Source organism: Lissotriton vulgaris, chromosome 11 (genome assembly GCF_964263255.1).
Source record: "Lissotriton vulgaris chromosome 11, aLisVul1.2, whole genome shotgun sequence".
In the NCBI taxonomy this organism is placed as follows: Eukaryota; Metazoa; Chordata; class Amphibia; order Caudata; family Salamandridae; genus Lissotriton; species Lissotriton vulgaris.
In genome coordinates, this window is record NC_141699.1 from 487380101 (window position 1) to 487397526 (window position 17426).

At 43.3% G+C, this 17426-nt stretch overlaps 1 protein-coding gene across 1 annotated transcript in view; it reads left to right on the forward strand.

Annotated features, from left to right (window-relative positions):
- LOXL2 (lysyl oxidase like 2) overlaps positions 1-17426 on the forward strand; it is a 445269-nt gene that overhangs the window by 287455 nt on the left and 140388 nt on the right. The window contains exon 6 of the mRNA XM_086943561.1: positions 8496-8679. Coding sequence (XP_086799687.1) covers positions 8496-8679 — 184 coding nt within the window. The remainder of the gene's footprint in view (positions 1-8495; positions 8680-17426) is intronic.

The following is a 17426-nucleotide window of genomic DNA, read 5'->3' on the forward strand; positions in this document are numbered from 1 at the left end:
GCCTTGTGGCTGTGTTTGTTTCCCAGCATATCTGGGTAATTAAAGTGGTGCATGATAACCACATCCTGTGGTTTGGCGTTGTGCACATTCTTATAGTAACATACACAATAACAACTTCCCCCGTTTTAGTGGTCTGCAGCGCAGTGAGAAGAGATATAAACTTGTGGCAAAGTGGACATACCTGAGCTGTAACCCTGGCTTCCACTTTCCATCAAGCTATGGGACCCTGGAAAAATCGAATTATGTCCCGGGCAGAGAGGACTTCATTAATTAAAAGAAAAGTTGTTGATACTGAAAATTATTGTGAAAATAGTTTAATAAACAGTTCATGACAATGGGATTCTTTCCTAGTGTATTTACATAAACAATTACATTTTTGTTATGCTGTGGCTGTATGTTAGCTCTATGTTTCACTGCTCTGTGATTCTTTTCAAGCTGTAGAATGAAGAGGCAAGAATAATTTTGTTCAGCACCTCTTTAGTTATCAGATAGTTTGCCTTTCTCTTCTAGCATGGATAATGCAAGTATTGAACTGAATCGTGCAGTGCAGCTTCTGTAAGCCTTTGTCACACTTTCCAAAGTAAATGTTGTTAAACCTTAAAATGTACAAAGAAACCTTTTTTGTAGGAAGCCAACAGAGAGAATGTTTATAAAGGAAATCGAATTATTTCAGTCTGAGATTGACTATGAAAACAAGAATATGCACTGTTCACAGGGCGTCTCTTCATGCAGTATGTGTAACATATGTAAGCACTGAACTGCCAGAGACTTGTGTTGATCGTTTGAGGCCAAAATAAATGCTTTGATTAAAGCGGTAATGGATTAAAATCCTTGGCGGGGAACCAGTCCAAGATGGCTGAACATAATTTGCTAACACGTTGGAATCCTGCTACGTGTGACAGGAAACAACTTGGTCTTATGGTTGATACACATCAAAATGTCAGTTGACATCTGGAAAGACTATGGGTTTGATTTAGAGCTTGGAGGAACCGAATATTCCATCCCATATGTGGCGAATGTCACATCAGCAGTGTTACAAGTGCATTATAGCCAATGGCACTGGTAACATGGCGAATGGGATATCCATCACGTTTTTCCAGAATATTCCAGTCGCCTAACTATCCCAGCACAGGTTCCAGTCCCATCAGGTCCATGAGATTTGCATTCTTCTTAGGATGTTAAAATGAGTACCATGGAGGGGAGTAGCAGTAAATATCTGTTATTTATTGAGGGTAAAGAAGTACTTTACAGATGTGCATGTTACTTTATGTTAAGGATGCTGATTCACCAAAATGTTAGAGGTAGTGGAAGTGACATCATTCAGGCAGGGAAATTGTCATTACAACCCTTTGGCCATTGATGACATCACAAGGTTCTCCCCTTGTCTCTAGCATAGCCCACCAGCGGCCACCTACTTTCAGCTGTGCAAACTGTTGAAGTAAGTAGTATAAAGAGAGTCCTGTTTATTGTCTGCCCCTGGCAGCAAAAGCAGTTCCAGTAGTTCTGAAAGGGCAGCTTCTACATCTGGCTCGTTTTAATTGATGTTCATGACTACTTGGGGAACACAGTCAAAATATTAAGAAACCCCTGTACAAAAAGCCGCTCATACCTTCAAGAAATGCCCCTTCTATACCAAACTTCAGAAATCTCCTGAATGGGTTGTGATCCATCTTGTTAGAGATCCCAATAATGGTGAATGTTCATTACTGCACGGCACCTGATCTCATGTGAAAACTTACTAACCAACTCAAGTGCACGCTTTCTCAGCCACGAAGTGTAATTAGGACGGTTATATTATTCCCTTGCGCTCTACTTGATCTGGGCCTTCAGTGCTATATGTCCAGACTCTCTGGGGATAGAAACAGCCCATAATAAGCCCAACACAGGGGAGTAACATAGGCCCCTGAGGTGCAGAAGGAATCCCACCCTTCAGGAGACTCCTATTCGTCTAATGCCCATGGATATCTGTGAGATATGGAAGGCTGAGGGCACCTATCGTTTTGGGTGACACCACTGGGCGAAGAAGGGAACATTTCCCAAAACAAAATCATCAATTTGGTCAGAGTGCCAGACTTCATTCTAGCCGTACAAGAGAGAAGGAGAGATTAGAGACATTACGCCTTGTCTTCCTTAACCTGTTCAACGCTGCTGACGGAACCATTCCGTCACGCCCCTCGGGTGGGCTGTGCTGGTGACGGAACGGTTCTGTCACGGCCCGGCCACCGCGCCTGCGCGGCGGCTTTAATTAAGCGGGCGGGGCCGTGACGGAACCGTTCCGTCACAAGCACAGCTCACCCGCGAGCCGTGACGGAACGGTTCTGTCAACAGCGCGGGTGAGCCGCGCGCCCGCCCACGACCGTTAGCGCTGCGGCAGAATAGCCGCCGCAGCGAAGGAGTTAATTATTGTGAGAGTGTGAAAGAATACAAATGACTGAAAGTTGTTACTATAACAAAAAAAATTCTCTTGAAGCAGACTGTTCGCCTCAGTCGGGAAGAACCCTTGATCTTGGTGAAACCATTCACAGGCACCATGAAAGCGCAAGGTCGGATTGGGACAAAAACCCAGGCCCAGGCACCAAAATAAAAATGCCCTACTTGACCACCAGTGGCCAATTCCTTTTCTGGCGTCATTTGTTCGAAGTCAGAGGCCTTGCAAACAGCCAGCAATATATTTCTGAGCATTTGGAAGGAGCAGTGTAGTGACGTTGCCTCGCCAGGAAATGTTGAAAATTCAACATGATTCCGGAGGGACGTAAGATTGTGAAGTAATCTAACAATTCAAGAACAGTCACAGTACTCAGGATAAATGACTCCACTAGAATAACTAATGCATTTACTTGTCTGTGGGCCTAGTAGAAACACAGCCTGTTCAACAGAAACCTGGGTATGCGTTCCCTTGCCTTTCAGCTAGGTTTGTGTTGTATAATTACTAATAAATACAAACATACATATGCATCACATGCTTACGGGTTTCTCCACCTCTTTGAGGACCGCCTGTTTGAAGGTCAGTAACTTGTGTGGTGGTATACCAGCAGAGGGAGTGAATCTGGATGGATTACGCCGGCCTGAATTAACTTGTTCAGGGGTAGGTTTGTTTTGAAAGAAGGCCCTCGGTGAATTTTTCAGAAAAAGTTGTGCAATTCACAGTTCATTCGGAATATACCTTTCTTAGGAGTGGGTACAATGCCCAGTCCTTTCTGCAGGAACTTAGTTTCTGTAATGGAAAGGATTCTCATTGATAGGTTAACAATTCTTCTTCTTCCCTGAGTGGCTCCTTAGTTGCACTGATGGTGGAGGTTCCTCCAATTGTGCTCATTTTTGGCCCCCTCCTCCCCTTCTTCTTCGTCTGCCTCTGCCCCAACCTCTGTCTGAGAAATCAGACCCCCCCATTGCTGATTTCTTAGTTCATCCCGACCTGTATTTCTTAATTTCTTCCAAGAAACTGCATACCCCTTTGTTGTTACTTCAGATTGATTAAGGAGCACATATGCAGGACCTAAATGTGCTCCTTGTCCCCCTCTTTGTACATTGCATCATGATAGTGACCAGTCTTGCAGAAGCTGACGGAGTGAGCAGTGAGCAGGTATGACCTGGTCTTCCTGTTTTTACTTCCTCCGCGAACACGCCATAGACTTTTGTTAATGGCGGGGAATCTGAACATTGAAGTTTCAATATCGAACAGCACATATTTTGCCTGCTCATTAGGAATTCTATATACCTACCTGTATTTACTTACCTTTACAATATGGTGGTAGTGGAATTTGTGAAGTCGACATTATCAACCTCAATATTGTGACATTCGTCCTTTGTAAACGCTTTAGGGTTTTAACCAGGTTATTCAGCATACACAGAGTTGTACAAGTTGTGTAGTCTAGTATAGACAGGACTAGCATGCTTATGACTTGTACTCTCTGTGGAAAGCTAAGACATTCAACCCGTTTTGCTGAAAGGAAGCGGGTGGAAAAAGCCTGAACTCTTACCCAAATCCACTTGTACCTTTGTACAGCCTGACTCCATCCAGACTCCTTTTTCTTTCGAACTGATTCAATGGTAATATTCACTCTTGCGCCAAACATGTGGATGGAAGCAAGCCAGCTTCTAATACCTCTGCCACTTCCTCTGATTGGCCCCCATCCAGCAGTCAATGTCCAACAGATGTGAGGAGAAATTATTAGACCGAATATGTTCTTTTAAGGTATTTTGAAGGTTCTTTAACATCCAATGCAATCAATAAAACAGTTTTATTTGTAGAATTAAGGAAGGAGGAAGTTTAGCCCCATTCCTACTCTGGTTACCCAACTTCAGCCTAACTCCTTCTGAAAACGCTTTGGTAGTATGTTTTACTTTTAAAGCACATCATTAGATGCTGGCACCATATTCCACATTTCAGCACTTGCTTGATATTGTTTCTTTCTGTTAAAGACTCACTTCTCCTTTTTCAAATGATTGTTGTAGTAAAAGGTTAAGGCCAATTTATCCTGAGAAGGCTGTTGAAATGTACTGGAAAGTATGTCTCATTTAGGGCGCAGTAAATTTCTCAGATCCTCAAATGGGACTTTGTTTTCTTGTGCATGCCAGCTCTCATATAGCGCCCTTTTAAGCATGGCCAGGATAAGATGTAAAACTGCACATGTAGAGATCGAAAACGTGCCTCCTTTGAGATCTTAAGCCTAGTGCCATGTTTGCAATCAAGATTTTACTGGATACATAATGAGAATGAAAACTCCTGTAGGTTCTTTGTCATCCTTGCTTTCTCCCTTTGTCATTGATTTTCATTCTGTCGCTTCCTCCTTCTTTCCCCATTGTATGTTTTTGTAGGTCTCACCTGCGAAGTGGATGAACTGAATGCGCTCTTGCTTGCAAGAGATATTGTACCACACAAGGGCCTTGCAGCCCGCCCATTGTTTAACATTTGTTGGCTTCATTGTCACTCTTATTTGCTGCCTTCTAATTGGACAGCGTGTTGGTTTTGTTCCCCTTCTTTCAGCTGGGGCATGAACTAAGTGTTAATAGCTTCAGGTAGATTGCTGTCTTTCCACTGATCACGCTGTCATATAGGTATTACAATTTTTTCTTCTTCCCTGTCATCCTTGTTGAAACTCTTGCCATTTGTAGCTATGTTTTACCATGCCACCCGCACTTCAAATAATCCCTTTTCTCCTTTGAAATTTGTGAAAATAGATGTTATATGCTTTTATTGTGACAACAGATATTCACTGCTTCCATATATATTTTCTCTAAGACATATATTTGCTCTAAAACACGAATTTAGGCCCAATTTCTTTCGTTATGTGGTAGGATTTTTTGCCACATATCATATTTTTTTTCGCTCCTGGGGAAATTAACTGATGTGCTCAGAATAACATGGTTGTTGTGCCGATACCCAAAAAGCATTGGCAAAGCCAATAGGTCTCACTGTTGACTCTGGCATAGCTTTTGTTCATGCTATACAGCATGGGTATTTCCGATTTTATCATTGATTTATAGCCATGCTGTGCAGCATGGCTAAAAATAATAATAAACTCGCAAACAGGTGATGGAATGAATGCTTGCAACTTTGTCTAACCGTTAATCGCTTATGTTAGCATCCCAACCCATCATTCTTTTGCTCACCATGCCACCTCGGTTTGGGCCAGCCATATGTAAATCAGCCTTGACCCTGCTCCTTATTGGCACAGTTCAGCTCAATCCAGAATGATGGGCTGGGATGCTACCCCGAGTGATTGCAGTAGTTATACAGACTGCAAGAATGCCTCCCATCAACTTCTGTGTCTTTTATCTACCGCCCTAAATGGCAAGGGTATGCTCGTACTTGGGTCCCATGTTCACTATGCCACTGGAACTAAGCTATACTTGGCTGACGAGCCCTTATCAGGGCGAAACCGGTCTTAGGTTTCTTGTGTTCCGGTTCGGTGAAGACCTTTTCTGGCAGTTCGGGCATGAGGACCAATGTCAAGGCTGATTTGCATAGGGCTAGGTCCAAACTGAGGTGGCATGGTGAGCAAGAGTACAATGGGTTGGGGTGTTACACTGAGGGATTGTTAGTGGTTAGGCAAATTGCAAGCATTCCTTCCTTCAACTTTGTATGCTTCATAAAAAGAATAATAAAGAAAGGACTATGATGCATCCAGTGCTAATATTCTTTAAAAAAGAAAAGCACATCAGCCCTCTCAGCATTATAACACTTTTGAAAATTGGCTTTAGCCACATTGCAAAGCATCTGCGCTACTGCACAGCATGGCTCCAAAACATTGCCAAGACCAATAGCTCTAATAGGCGAGACCTATTGACTTTGCCAATGCTTGTTCTCACTCTTGCTGTGGGTCAAAGTCTGATGAGAGAACGTAAGTGCCAGTCTCCTAAAATGAATGCCTGTGGGCCCCACTTTCAACCACTGGTTCAAATTAAGCACTGCAGAGATCCTTATCACACACTCAGACAAAAAAATCACAGACAAATATGATTTATATATATGTTTTGGAGAGCATCACAATGCTTCACAGCAACTAACGAGGAATGGGGAAGGAACAGACAGAGAATAAAAAGGCAAATAGCAGCCTTAAATCAAAAGAAAAGAAACGTTTGATTTCATTCCTGGAAGGCTGATGATTGTGTTCTTTCGGAACTCAAGGGGCAGGTTGTTCTACAATATGGGGCCCAAGTAACACGGAGAATGTCCATGTGAGCTACATGTAGAAACCTTGGGATAGGCTGGATTGCAAAGTACATGCAGGGTTATGTTTGAAAATCTATCCTTAAGATAAGACTTGCCTAGTAGAGGTTTCTCCAATCAGTTGACACATGATCAAGTTTTATCAACACAACAGTTTTGGATTAGATACAGCTTCAATCGGGATCAACCAAACATAACTATTATAAGTGCTTATTTTGAGCTAGTGGTTGCCACGGCACTCATTTTTGGGGACTGACACTTATTTTTCGCCATCAGACATTTTACGGGACAAATCGCCACAAAGGGTTAAAAGCAGGGACCGGCAGGAGTGTGGGACAGGGGCAGGGAGCACCTGGCAGTGGATTAAAGAGACCTGAGGTGGATTCAAGACTAGGCAGCCTTTGTATTTGAAGGATGACATTTAACAGTGTTGGCTGCAAGCTTCTCATCAGAGCATCGGGCACCATCTCTCATTCTTTTACAAATTAAGTTCTGACTATTGTAATAATCTGTATGAGACAGAAGTGATGCAGATACAACTCTTGCATGTGAGGATTTAGGTATACATGGCAACACTTTGCCCACCATATATGTTTTCTTACCATTAAAAGCACCCACGGTGTAGTGCAAAATGCCCCACATGAATGCTTGTGCAGCTCATAGTAAATGTAGGCCTTGATCTCGTTAGCTGTAGGTGTGCCCTATGTTAAGGTACCTTTTAATTGTCCTTCATATTATGGTGTCGGTGCAACACATTTATATGTGGTGTTCATGATTCATTTAATGACATATCATATCATGAAAGAAACCCCAGGGTTGGGAATGTTCTTCCATTTTAAAATTAAAATAACATGTTAATATTTATGGAGAAAACCTTGGTGAATTCAACAGCTCTTCCTCCATTTTCAGCAACACATGGTCACCTCATACTAAGGGCCTCATTACGATGTTGGTCGGAAAGCTTCCGACTGACAATTGGATTCTCCTAGACTGTGTAAGAACCCATCTGTCTAACTCGGTTGAAAACAATTCTGACAGAGCGATTACGATGCGGTCAGTCGGAAGGGAAACCGTTTGGTCATTCCGAATCAATTCCGGTCGGCACTCGGAGACTCCGATTCGGTTGAAGCTGATTCGTACAGCTCTACTGAAAGCATTTCCAACCAAGTAATTACGATGTCCGACTCTGACACCCTTTGAGAGTCGTCCTGTCTGACATGAAAAGGATGTCGGAAACTGACTTTCGGGGCCCCTGGCAGGTCCCCCTTCATCCTTATGTCTCCGGTTGGAGTCCATGGCGGTACCTAAGGGCCCACGGTGAAACCATGCACAGTATGGCAGTCACCATGGGATGCCCGCGACAGGGTGCAAGTTTTTGTGCAGATATCCATTTTTCCCACTTTCCCATGGGAGCCTGTGCGTTCTGAACCTAGGCTCCCATTGAAGTCAATCGGAATCCTTCTGAACAGTGTTCAGAAGCATCGTAATCGGTCATGTGGAAACGCCGAACGCGAGTCGGTCAGTTTGGTTTCTGCACAACATCATAATGAGGCTCCAGGTGTCATTCCCTTTGATTGGTTAAGTGGGAGTCCCTTAATGATCTACGACTACATCATATCACACCCGGGTGCACTATGTGTCTTTAAACCCATCTGATATTAATGAGCCAGAATGGCCAGCCAATATAATTTTGTAGCATGGAGTCTTTTCCTTAACATTTTTGAGAATTATATTATCCAGCTTGACAATGATCAAACATACTTTGATTCTGAATACAGACAAACAAAATCTGAAATGGCCTTTGTTTTTATTTCTTACAAAGCAACCACTAGTGAGACTGAAAGGTGGAGCGAACACTGGAGAAGGCAGAGTCGAGGTGCTAAAGAATGGAGAATGGGGGACCATTTGTGACGATCGATGGAGCCTCGTCTCTGCCAGTGTGGTCTGCCGAGAGATGGGCTTTGGAAGTGCAAAGGAGGCCTTAGGAGGAGCAAGGCTGGGGCAAGGTACGACTGAATGAATTTTATTGATTTGTTTTTCCAATTGTTCAAACCCTAGAGGAAGAAGTTTCAATGCTGTGGGAAGCGTTTGCATTGAAACTATGTAATTGTATGTTAAAGATTTAGAAAAATATGGTTTAAAACGTTGTGACAAATGCAATTGTTTTGCTTCGCTAAAATCCGCAACATCATTTCTTTTCTAAGGTGGGCATTGATTGTACTTAAGTCATACAATATTGCTGGGTCTTTTCTGCTGGAGTTCTAATAGTCTTTGCCTACGAATGCATAATCTCAGAAGGACCATCTAAAAAATATACAACACCCATTCCCAGTCCAATTTGGATTTGGAGTGGAGAAATTTGTACATTCCCTCTGTCATGTTTGGTCTATGGTAAAATCTCTAAAATCTGAAATATCTTACATTGCCTGCCTCCTATTCACCTAAGGTGCTTTGAGTTACACTGGAAATTGAGCAAATACTCCGTTTTTATATCTTCCATTTTGTGCTATATCTAACAACTGGTGGGCAATATACAATCCATGATAATAATAGCATGTAAAATGTAATCACAGATTGTTATCATGCATGCATTAGGGAAGCATAATTACCTATATCAGTAAAATAAATTATTTACTCAGTAAAATATAACAACCCTCCATAAATTAGTTTGGCATATTACATGTGGTGGGCAGGATCAGAGAAATGTGCACGCAAAGTTTTGCCATATGCAGCTTTATGGCTCTGAGCCTGGGTTAGCAGACGTGAGAATGCTTTGAAGTGATTCATTCCTGTAGCGTGTACTGTCAGCCACAGATCACTTGGTGAACAAACATTTGGATTTTCTGTTTGCAAAACACTGGGGAAAGTGTGCTTTCTTCCAAGGCTCCGAAAAAATGCACCTCAGACGTTTTCATATTTTTGAAGATCATTCATTCTGGGATATTACACATCTGGTCTACTTTTCCCAGGGACTTTGAACTGAGATGCTTTACTTTATTCCATATGAACCAATTGCCTTCTATCGCTTTGACTGGAAAGAGACCCAGCTCTATTGGAACTACAAGCTGCTGTTCCAGCTTTGTAACTTTATGCAGGGACGATTGAACATTATATGTCGCATTTCAATGCAGTGATTGTGGAATGCGCACTGTGCATTTCGCCAATTTTGAGGCGTATGCAAGCGCACAATAGCGACCGAATGTTGGTTTCTTGGTGCACAACTAAATCAAGAGGCCCAGTCTGTAATGTTACTAACTATTTATAAAAGTCTCTATGCAGAATGACGCAACTTGATACATAATATTCTCTTATTCTCAAATCTTATTTGTAGTTTCGTAATGCATTATCACTTTTTAAAAAAAATATTTTCAAACCAAAAATTACATCGAATTGTCATCCATTACGTTCTGTCATTGGACATTAAAAAGTTGAGAATACCGAAAGAAGGGAAACCATGTGAGTAAGGGCAGTCATTCATACAGTCAGGAGGATGAATGTATATCGCACTTTTCAGGTGATATCTTTTTACTTTTAAACATAGCAGTAGCACTAATGGTCCCGAGGAAGCAGCAGGAGACCAGGTGGCTCCAGTGACTGCAGAAACATGTCGACCTAACATCCTTGTTGGTAGTCATTTGTTACACTACTACTTGCACTGTTTTTATTGATTTGGGAGTGAAGGGGTGCATATTAAAGTTGTTTTTTCCTCCATCACTATCCAATTTTAGAACAATTATTTTTCTTTTCACTTCAACACTTTCACTTTCAGCACTGCTATTCAGTTCCCCACAAGACACACCCTTTTCACATCTGAGTTAGTGTGTCTGGTATACCCTAGATTTGGTTAATAACATCTACCTGTCTGTGGAGGTTTACTAGTTCTCCAAACGAGTAAGAGATCCCAGATGATGAAGGGCGGTCTCGATGGTGGACTGATGGGAACTCGCTCACACTGATTGGTTCCCTTTCACAACTGTTTTTCCTTATTTACCAACACTTTGGTTATTTTTCTGTTAGATACATAATTTAGTTGGCCTTTTGACTCACTGCTATTCATGGTTGGTTTCATTGTCAGTTAGGGGGTATAGCAGTCAGGGTCGTAAAAAACTCCCCTGGGACCTCCTCTTTGTGTTCTAATGCATAAAGTACTTCATAAAACAATTTGAAATGTGCAGTCGGAGTGCAAGGCCAGATTGCTAAGATAGAAAAGGAGCAGCGCAAAGCCAAATAGGTCTGGGTTTTATGTACTATTAGAGCTGCACACAGGAGAGGGGTCCCTCAGGAAAGTACAGAGACAACTATAATTGTAAAGTAGTCCTTAATTCGGTTCAATGCAGGCACTCAAGAAGAGTTGGAAGGATACACCCTAAGAGCCAGTAGCATTACATGAGAGATCAATGCTCCAGAGGTTTGAGCAAAGACATCATTGACAAAGTCTCAAGCTAATGGTTTAAAGAGGCTGGTCAAAGAAGACTAGTGGTTAAAAGGGGCAGGCCCAATGCTCACTATATGTATATTGTTAGCTATAGGTCTGTTCGACAGCTGTGCTGTCAAAACCAAGACTTAAATAGACTACTGGTGTGAGTCAGAGCAAGAGTGGCTACTGGGCGCTTCGTTCTACAATCAAAAATGCACGAATACATGGTTTTAAATTTCACTTTAAGCATGCTTTAAAACGATTTGGTTTTTTTTTGCATTGTTTATTTAGAAGCGTTAAAATTAGGAACATGGCTAGCATATCCCCAGCAACAAAATCAGCCCCCACAGCAGTGAAACCACCCTCAACAATACCAGCCGACTGAAACGCCTGATAGTAGGTTCAGCCCTTTTGTGAATTAACAAGAAGTATCTGTGGGAAAATGCCCTTTTTGCATTGTTACCTCCATATTTGCTAGATTTTATTGCTATTTTTTGGCCTCTGCACACTGGACACTGCTGTCCTTTGCCCAGTGCATGTGCGCTGACTCTTAAAACATGTTGAAATTTCCTATACTCCTAATTGGTGTACCTAATATACCTTTAAGTCCCTAGTATATGCACAAAGCGTTCACAGGGCCTGTAATTTAAATGTCACTAGTGACTACAGCACATATTGTACCACCAATAGCATAACAATGCAAAACACGACTGTAGGCCTACCACGGTAACCTGTCTGAGCAGTTTTAAAACTGCAATTTTGACCGGTAAAAATTTCATTCTGACAGGTCTAAACCCTCCTTTTAAATATTAGTGAGTGATTGGTGAAATCAGGGTCTCCCTCTGACCCGTGTCCCCCAAAAATATTTCAATATGCTGCTGAGGGAATCAGCGAACAACTCTGTCTGCTTTTTAAAGAGATCTTCAATTCTGGCATTTTTCCAGAGGCATGGAAGAGGGCCTCTGTTCTTCCCCTGTTGAAAAAACCTTGTCTGGATCATAGTAACTATCGACCTATAGCTAGGATCCCGTTTCCAGCTAAAGTTCTGGAGAACGTCCTTCGTTGCTCAGAAAACTTGCTGTACTCCACACAATATGGTTTCCGGCAGGGGCATGGGACAGAGACAGCCTTGGTCATGGCAGCAGAGGAGCTTTGCTCTTGGCTGGATTCCGGTGCAAAGGCCGCTTTGATCCTTTTGGATCTCTCGGCGGCCTTTAACACCGTGAACCATGACATTCTTATTTTAAGGCTACAGAAGTTGGGAGTCTCAGGCTTAGCTTTAAGCTTGCTCAAATCCTATCTTAACAATAGGCGTCAGTTTGTTCAAATTGATGACTCATGATCGAAGCAATTTTCACTTCCTTGTGGGGTCCCGCAGGGCTCATCTCTGAGCCCTACGTTGTTTAATCTGTATGTTACCCCCTTAGCGGATGTCATCAGGCACTTTGATTTCTCGTTAGTGTCCTACGCCGATGATACCCAGATCGTAGTTTCTATCTCTGTCAATCCAGATGAAACAGCGGCTCGCTTCAGTCGGTGTATGATCTGCGTGGATCACTAGATGAGTACGAACTGCCTAAGGCTAAATGGAAGTAAAACCGAGGTGCTTCTCCTGGGCTCTGACCCCTCCATGTGGTCTGAGAAATGGTGGCCTCAGACGATGGGAACACCTCCCAACCCAGTAAAAAAGGCCAAAAATCTGGGAGTCATTTTTGGACGGTCTCACGTTTCAATCTCAAACTAATAAGGTCGCCTCTCAGGTGCATTTAACCCTAAAATTAATTCAGAAGGTGAAACCTTATATTACGCTTCTGCAGTTAAAACACTGGTAACAACCTTGGCATTGGCTAGACTGGACTATGGCAATGCCCTGTATTTGGGTCTTCAGAAACAACACCTCCTCAAACTTCAACGGGTTCAAAACTCCGCTGCTAGGATGTTGCTGAATATCCCCAAGTTCCAGTCTGTGTCCCATGGCCTTAAACATCTTCGTTGGTTACCAGTGAAGAAGAGAGCTGAATTTAAGGCCTTATGTCTGGATTTCAGGGGCCTCCAGGGGACAGGACCAGAAAACCTTAAACAAACTGATAGTACTCATCTCTACCAAATCAAATAAATGACTTGTGATGAGTCTGTACATGAAAATGCAGACGAAAGCTCCTTTGAGTACCCCCGTGCCACAGTGATATGAGAGAAAGACCTGTGCACCACCATAAATAAGTAAAAAATGCACAGATAGACACACTAGCCCCAAAAGGCCACCTTCCACTTATACACTTCAAATTACAACACCACATATACTATACCTCAATCATACTACAGCAATGGGGCTGCGTACAGACTCCAAATGTGCTTGATGCAGCATCATGGATGCGGATTTGCTGCATGGACCTGTAATTGAGTTGTGTGGTACCGGTGCAGGGTAATTCAAGACCTCTTTAATATGACTGATGTCACTATTGCCCCATCGCCGAAGGTGGCCTTACTGGGCTGCACAGAAGACATTTCCAATGATGTACAAAGGTTTCCGACCCTAGCCCTTCTCCTTGCCAAAGGGAGAGTAATTTGTGTCTGTGGCAGCACCCTAGCCCTGACATCCAACAAGTGTATTAGACTTATTTTTCTTTAACAAACAACTATACACATACTACACCACCAGCCCACCTGCAAAAAGCCACAAAGATATATGGGACCTGCTGCGATCTTACCTGCGTATTCGAGACACACCTGACTTCCCCAGCCTGACAGCGCACAACTTCTAAGCAGGGTACTAAGCAGACCATCTACGTTGAAATTATACTCTACACCTATATTGCTGATATGCACCTCTCTTGATGGTGGGCAGACATTTGAGCTCACAGCGGGCGGTACTCGCCACCTACTCATATTGTAGCTGTGAAAACAATAATGCACACTCAGACTGGCAATCGTCCAGAGTACGTTGCATATTCAAGAAATGAAAAAAAGATTTTGTGGGATGTTTTTTCTTATTTCTTATTTTACTTTCCAATAGCCTCTCTGATCCTAGCAATGGAAATTCATCATGTCAAGGGCCAATGTCATATATGCAGTATTGTGGGTATTTTTGTTACCTGTTCTGTCGTTTCTCAAAATGATAATACTTTTTTTTTTAGTATACAGCCATCGTGGAACCTTCTTTGAGTGCAAATTTGTTATTTCTCTCACCCTGAACTTTCTTGCCAAATGTCAATGGCATTCATGGGACCTTAATCAACAGCTATCTAGCCTTGTGGAGCACTTCTTGACCACAGCCTTTTGCCTTGACCTTCTGAAAAATTTTGCATCCATTATTAGAGACTAAGTCAAAAGGTAAAATGTCTGACTGGGATGCACCTGATTTCTGTGGAGGACCCATACTCCATCACAGTCAGACTTAACACATATACGGCAACTCTCTTTCAACCGCCTCTCATCCAATCAGCAATTTAGAACCTCACAACATGACCCACATGCTGCACCACCACTCCTAACTAATTCATCTATCAACTTAAAAAGACACAATCTCCATAACCTACACACACATACCCATCAAAATACCTTCTTAGCCTGATGGATGAGTGTTAGAAATGGAGTTTCTGGTTGGATAGGGTAGGCATCTAAGCCAGGTAGAACCCACCACTTTAGTCAGGGTGAGGGAGTTACACACCCAAGTTAACCCCTGTGCACCCCCTTGGTAGCCTGGCAGAGCAGTCAGGCTTATCACAAGGGCAATGTGTAAATCTTTTGCACAACACACACACACACCAGTGACCCACAAAATACACCAAAAAAAGAGACTCCACACAAGGTTATGTTGACATTTCTCATATATTGTATATAAAACACATTAGACCACAATCACATGAATCATGAGTAGTTTGTCAACCAGGCATTTGTCATTAACATCACATTTAGGGCATAACTCACTTTGCCAACTAGGTAATTGTCATAACATCGCATGTACTCCTAAGTTGAACTTGTCATAACAGAACATCATGAAAAACACCATCACTCTGCACATCATACCGTCCAAATACTTCCTCACAATAAGACATTACATTAGGGCATAGAAATGTTGGTGAATATCACAAATCACATGAATTACCCATGGGCACCCCAAACCTGAGACCCAGTGCTACAGTGCTGTTTTTACAGGGTATACAGTAATTTCCTTTTTAGAGGAAGCACTCGCTCAAGTTTCACATATGGCCCCTTGGGACTGGCCAGGCAGTGACAAATGTGCCCTTTTGGCACCCCCCTCCATGTAGGTCGCAGGGGTGGGGAGGGCCCACACACTGCAGGAAGGATAGGAGACTTCACTCGGTCCCCTGCACATGTAAACTTAGTGAAGTACAGCTGCCCATGAACACACAGAACAGCAGCTGCCAGCACAGGGGATACAGTCATCTCAAAGAAATGCCCCCAAGGTGTGTGTCAGGACGGGGGGCAGACACGCACTGCCGCCGTTGGCTGGGAGACCTCACTGGGTCCCACGCAGGCAGAACTATCCCAATTGCAGCTGCCCGCGAAAGCGGTGCAGCGGCGACATATACCAGGCCACTGGGTACAGCCTCGACCACGCACAAAGCCGTGGGGGAAAGGCCCCAAACTCATGCGGCCTCCTTCCATCTCCCGACGAGACCCACAGCTGACAGACACCCTCCTCTTGCTTTTTCCGAGGCGGCAGGTGGGTGTGGCTGGTTTCCTTTGTGGCTCCCTCTGTTCTACGGTGACCTGCTGGAGCTTTGTTCAGGTTCCCCCCCTCTGCGAAGCCTTCCTGGCTGATGCTGGGCCAGTGCTTCTCTCTGCGGGAGTGCTCCTCAAACACGGTCCTGAACAGCATGGGCCACTTCAGTGTCCCTGCTGTATGTTTACTTTGTAGCTGGGCACACTGGGATTTTTAAAACAGTGCTTAACACGCACTGATCAGGGAGCAGAACCAAAAGTACTCCTCCCATGTTTTGAAATGAGGCGCCCACCACCAGTTCCATTTTCAAGCTGATGAATACAGCACTCAGCACATACTGTATTGCAATTGGAGAAAGAACTCCAAATATGAGCAGCAACTGCAGGCTGGTCCACCCCAAAACAGGGGCAGTGCTACTCACACAGCTCTCAGCCCTCTATCCGAGCAGGTTACTCCAGATCCAGCAAGCATCTTCCCTGAAGTGTTTTATCTCCTTGAAACTTCCAACAGGAGGCAAGTACACACAAGCTCTTTGAGATTCTTAACAAGCAGGATACCACAGCAAGGCAAAAAGAGTCAGTTATTTTCCTCCACCACAGACAGAAGCAGCACATGCAGGCCAACCCACCCCTCACACAGAAAATGCAGCACTCCTCGCACAGCTCTTCAGCTTATCTTCTTGGTAGGGTCCTTTTGTTTCCAGAAGTAATCTAAAGTCTTGGGGTTTTAGGTCTCATACTTAGACCCCATTTTGTCATTGTTTTCTTTGCTTCAGAGTCTCTGAGCTCAGTCCAAACCAGTTCTGTCCTCCCTGGTCCAGCATGACCACAGGGGGTGGGGACGGCATTGTGCAAAGGAGACAAAGCCTATTCAGGTGATAGCAAAACTCCTCCACCACTCTAAATGCAGATCTGGTCTATTCAGCCTAGCGATGGATCACCCAGGCAAGACAGGACACACTTCAGCCCACCTTGTGACTGTCCAGCGTGAATTCACATCCCTAGCTCCTGTCACTCCAAAACCAGATGCTGAATACACACTCCCAGACAAATAGAACAATCCCCACAAGTCACAAAACTTGTAACCTTTGAAAAAAAAAAAAAAACACCTACTGATTAAATATAGTGGTGTATAACAAAAAACTGCTCAAAATAAAAAAGTGGCAGAAACAAAAAGCGACTGGGTCTCCAATTTCTATTTCACGAATACACAGTCAGAGGCACACAGAATGGTAAGGCAAGAAAATACCCAATTTCTAAAAGTGGCATTTACAAACCCACAATTTAAGAACCACCTTTACCAAAATGTGGGTTATTAAAATCTGAGTCCAGAGAGTCTAAACTACATTTCTTTATCTTGTCCCAATTGAAAGTTACACATGTATGATGTTAAAGTGCAGCCCCTACAATAGCCTATGGGACAGACAGCCTTTCAACAGTGAAAAAAAAATGAAATACACAGTATTTCACTATCAGGGAATGTAAAACATACCAATACATGTCCTACCTTTCACCTACACTGCACCCTGCTCATGGGGGTACCTTGGTCCTACCTAAGTACGGAAAGGGAAGGTTTGGGCCTGGCAAGTGGGTGCACTTGCCAGGTGAACATCGCAGTATAAAACAGTGTGTGCAGACACTAGAAAGGCA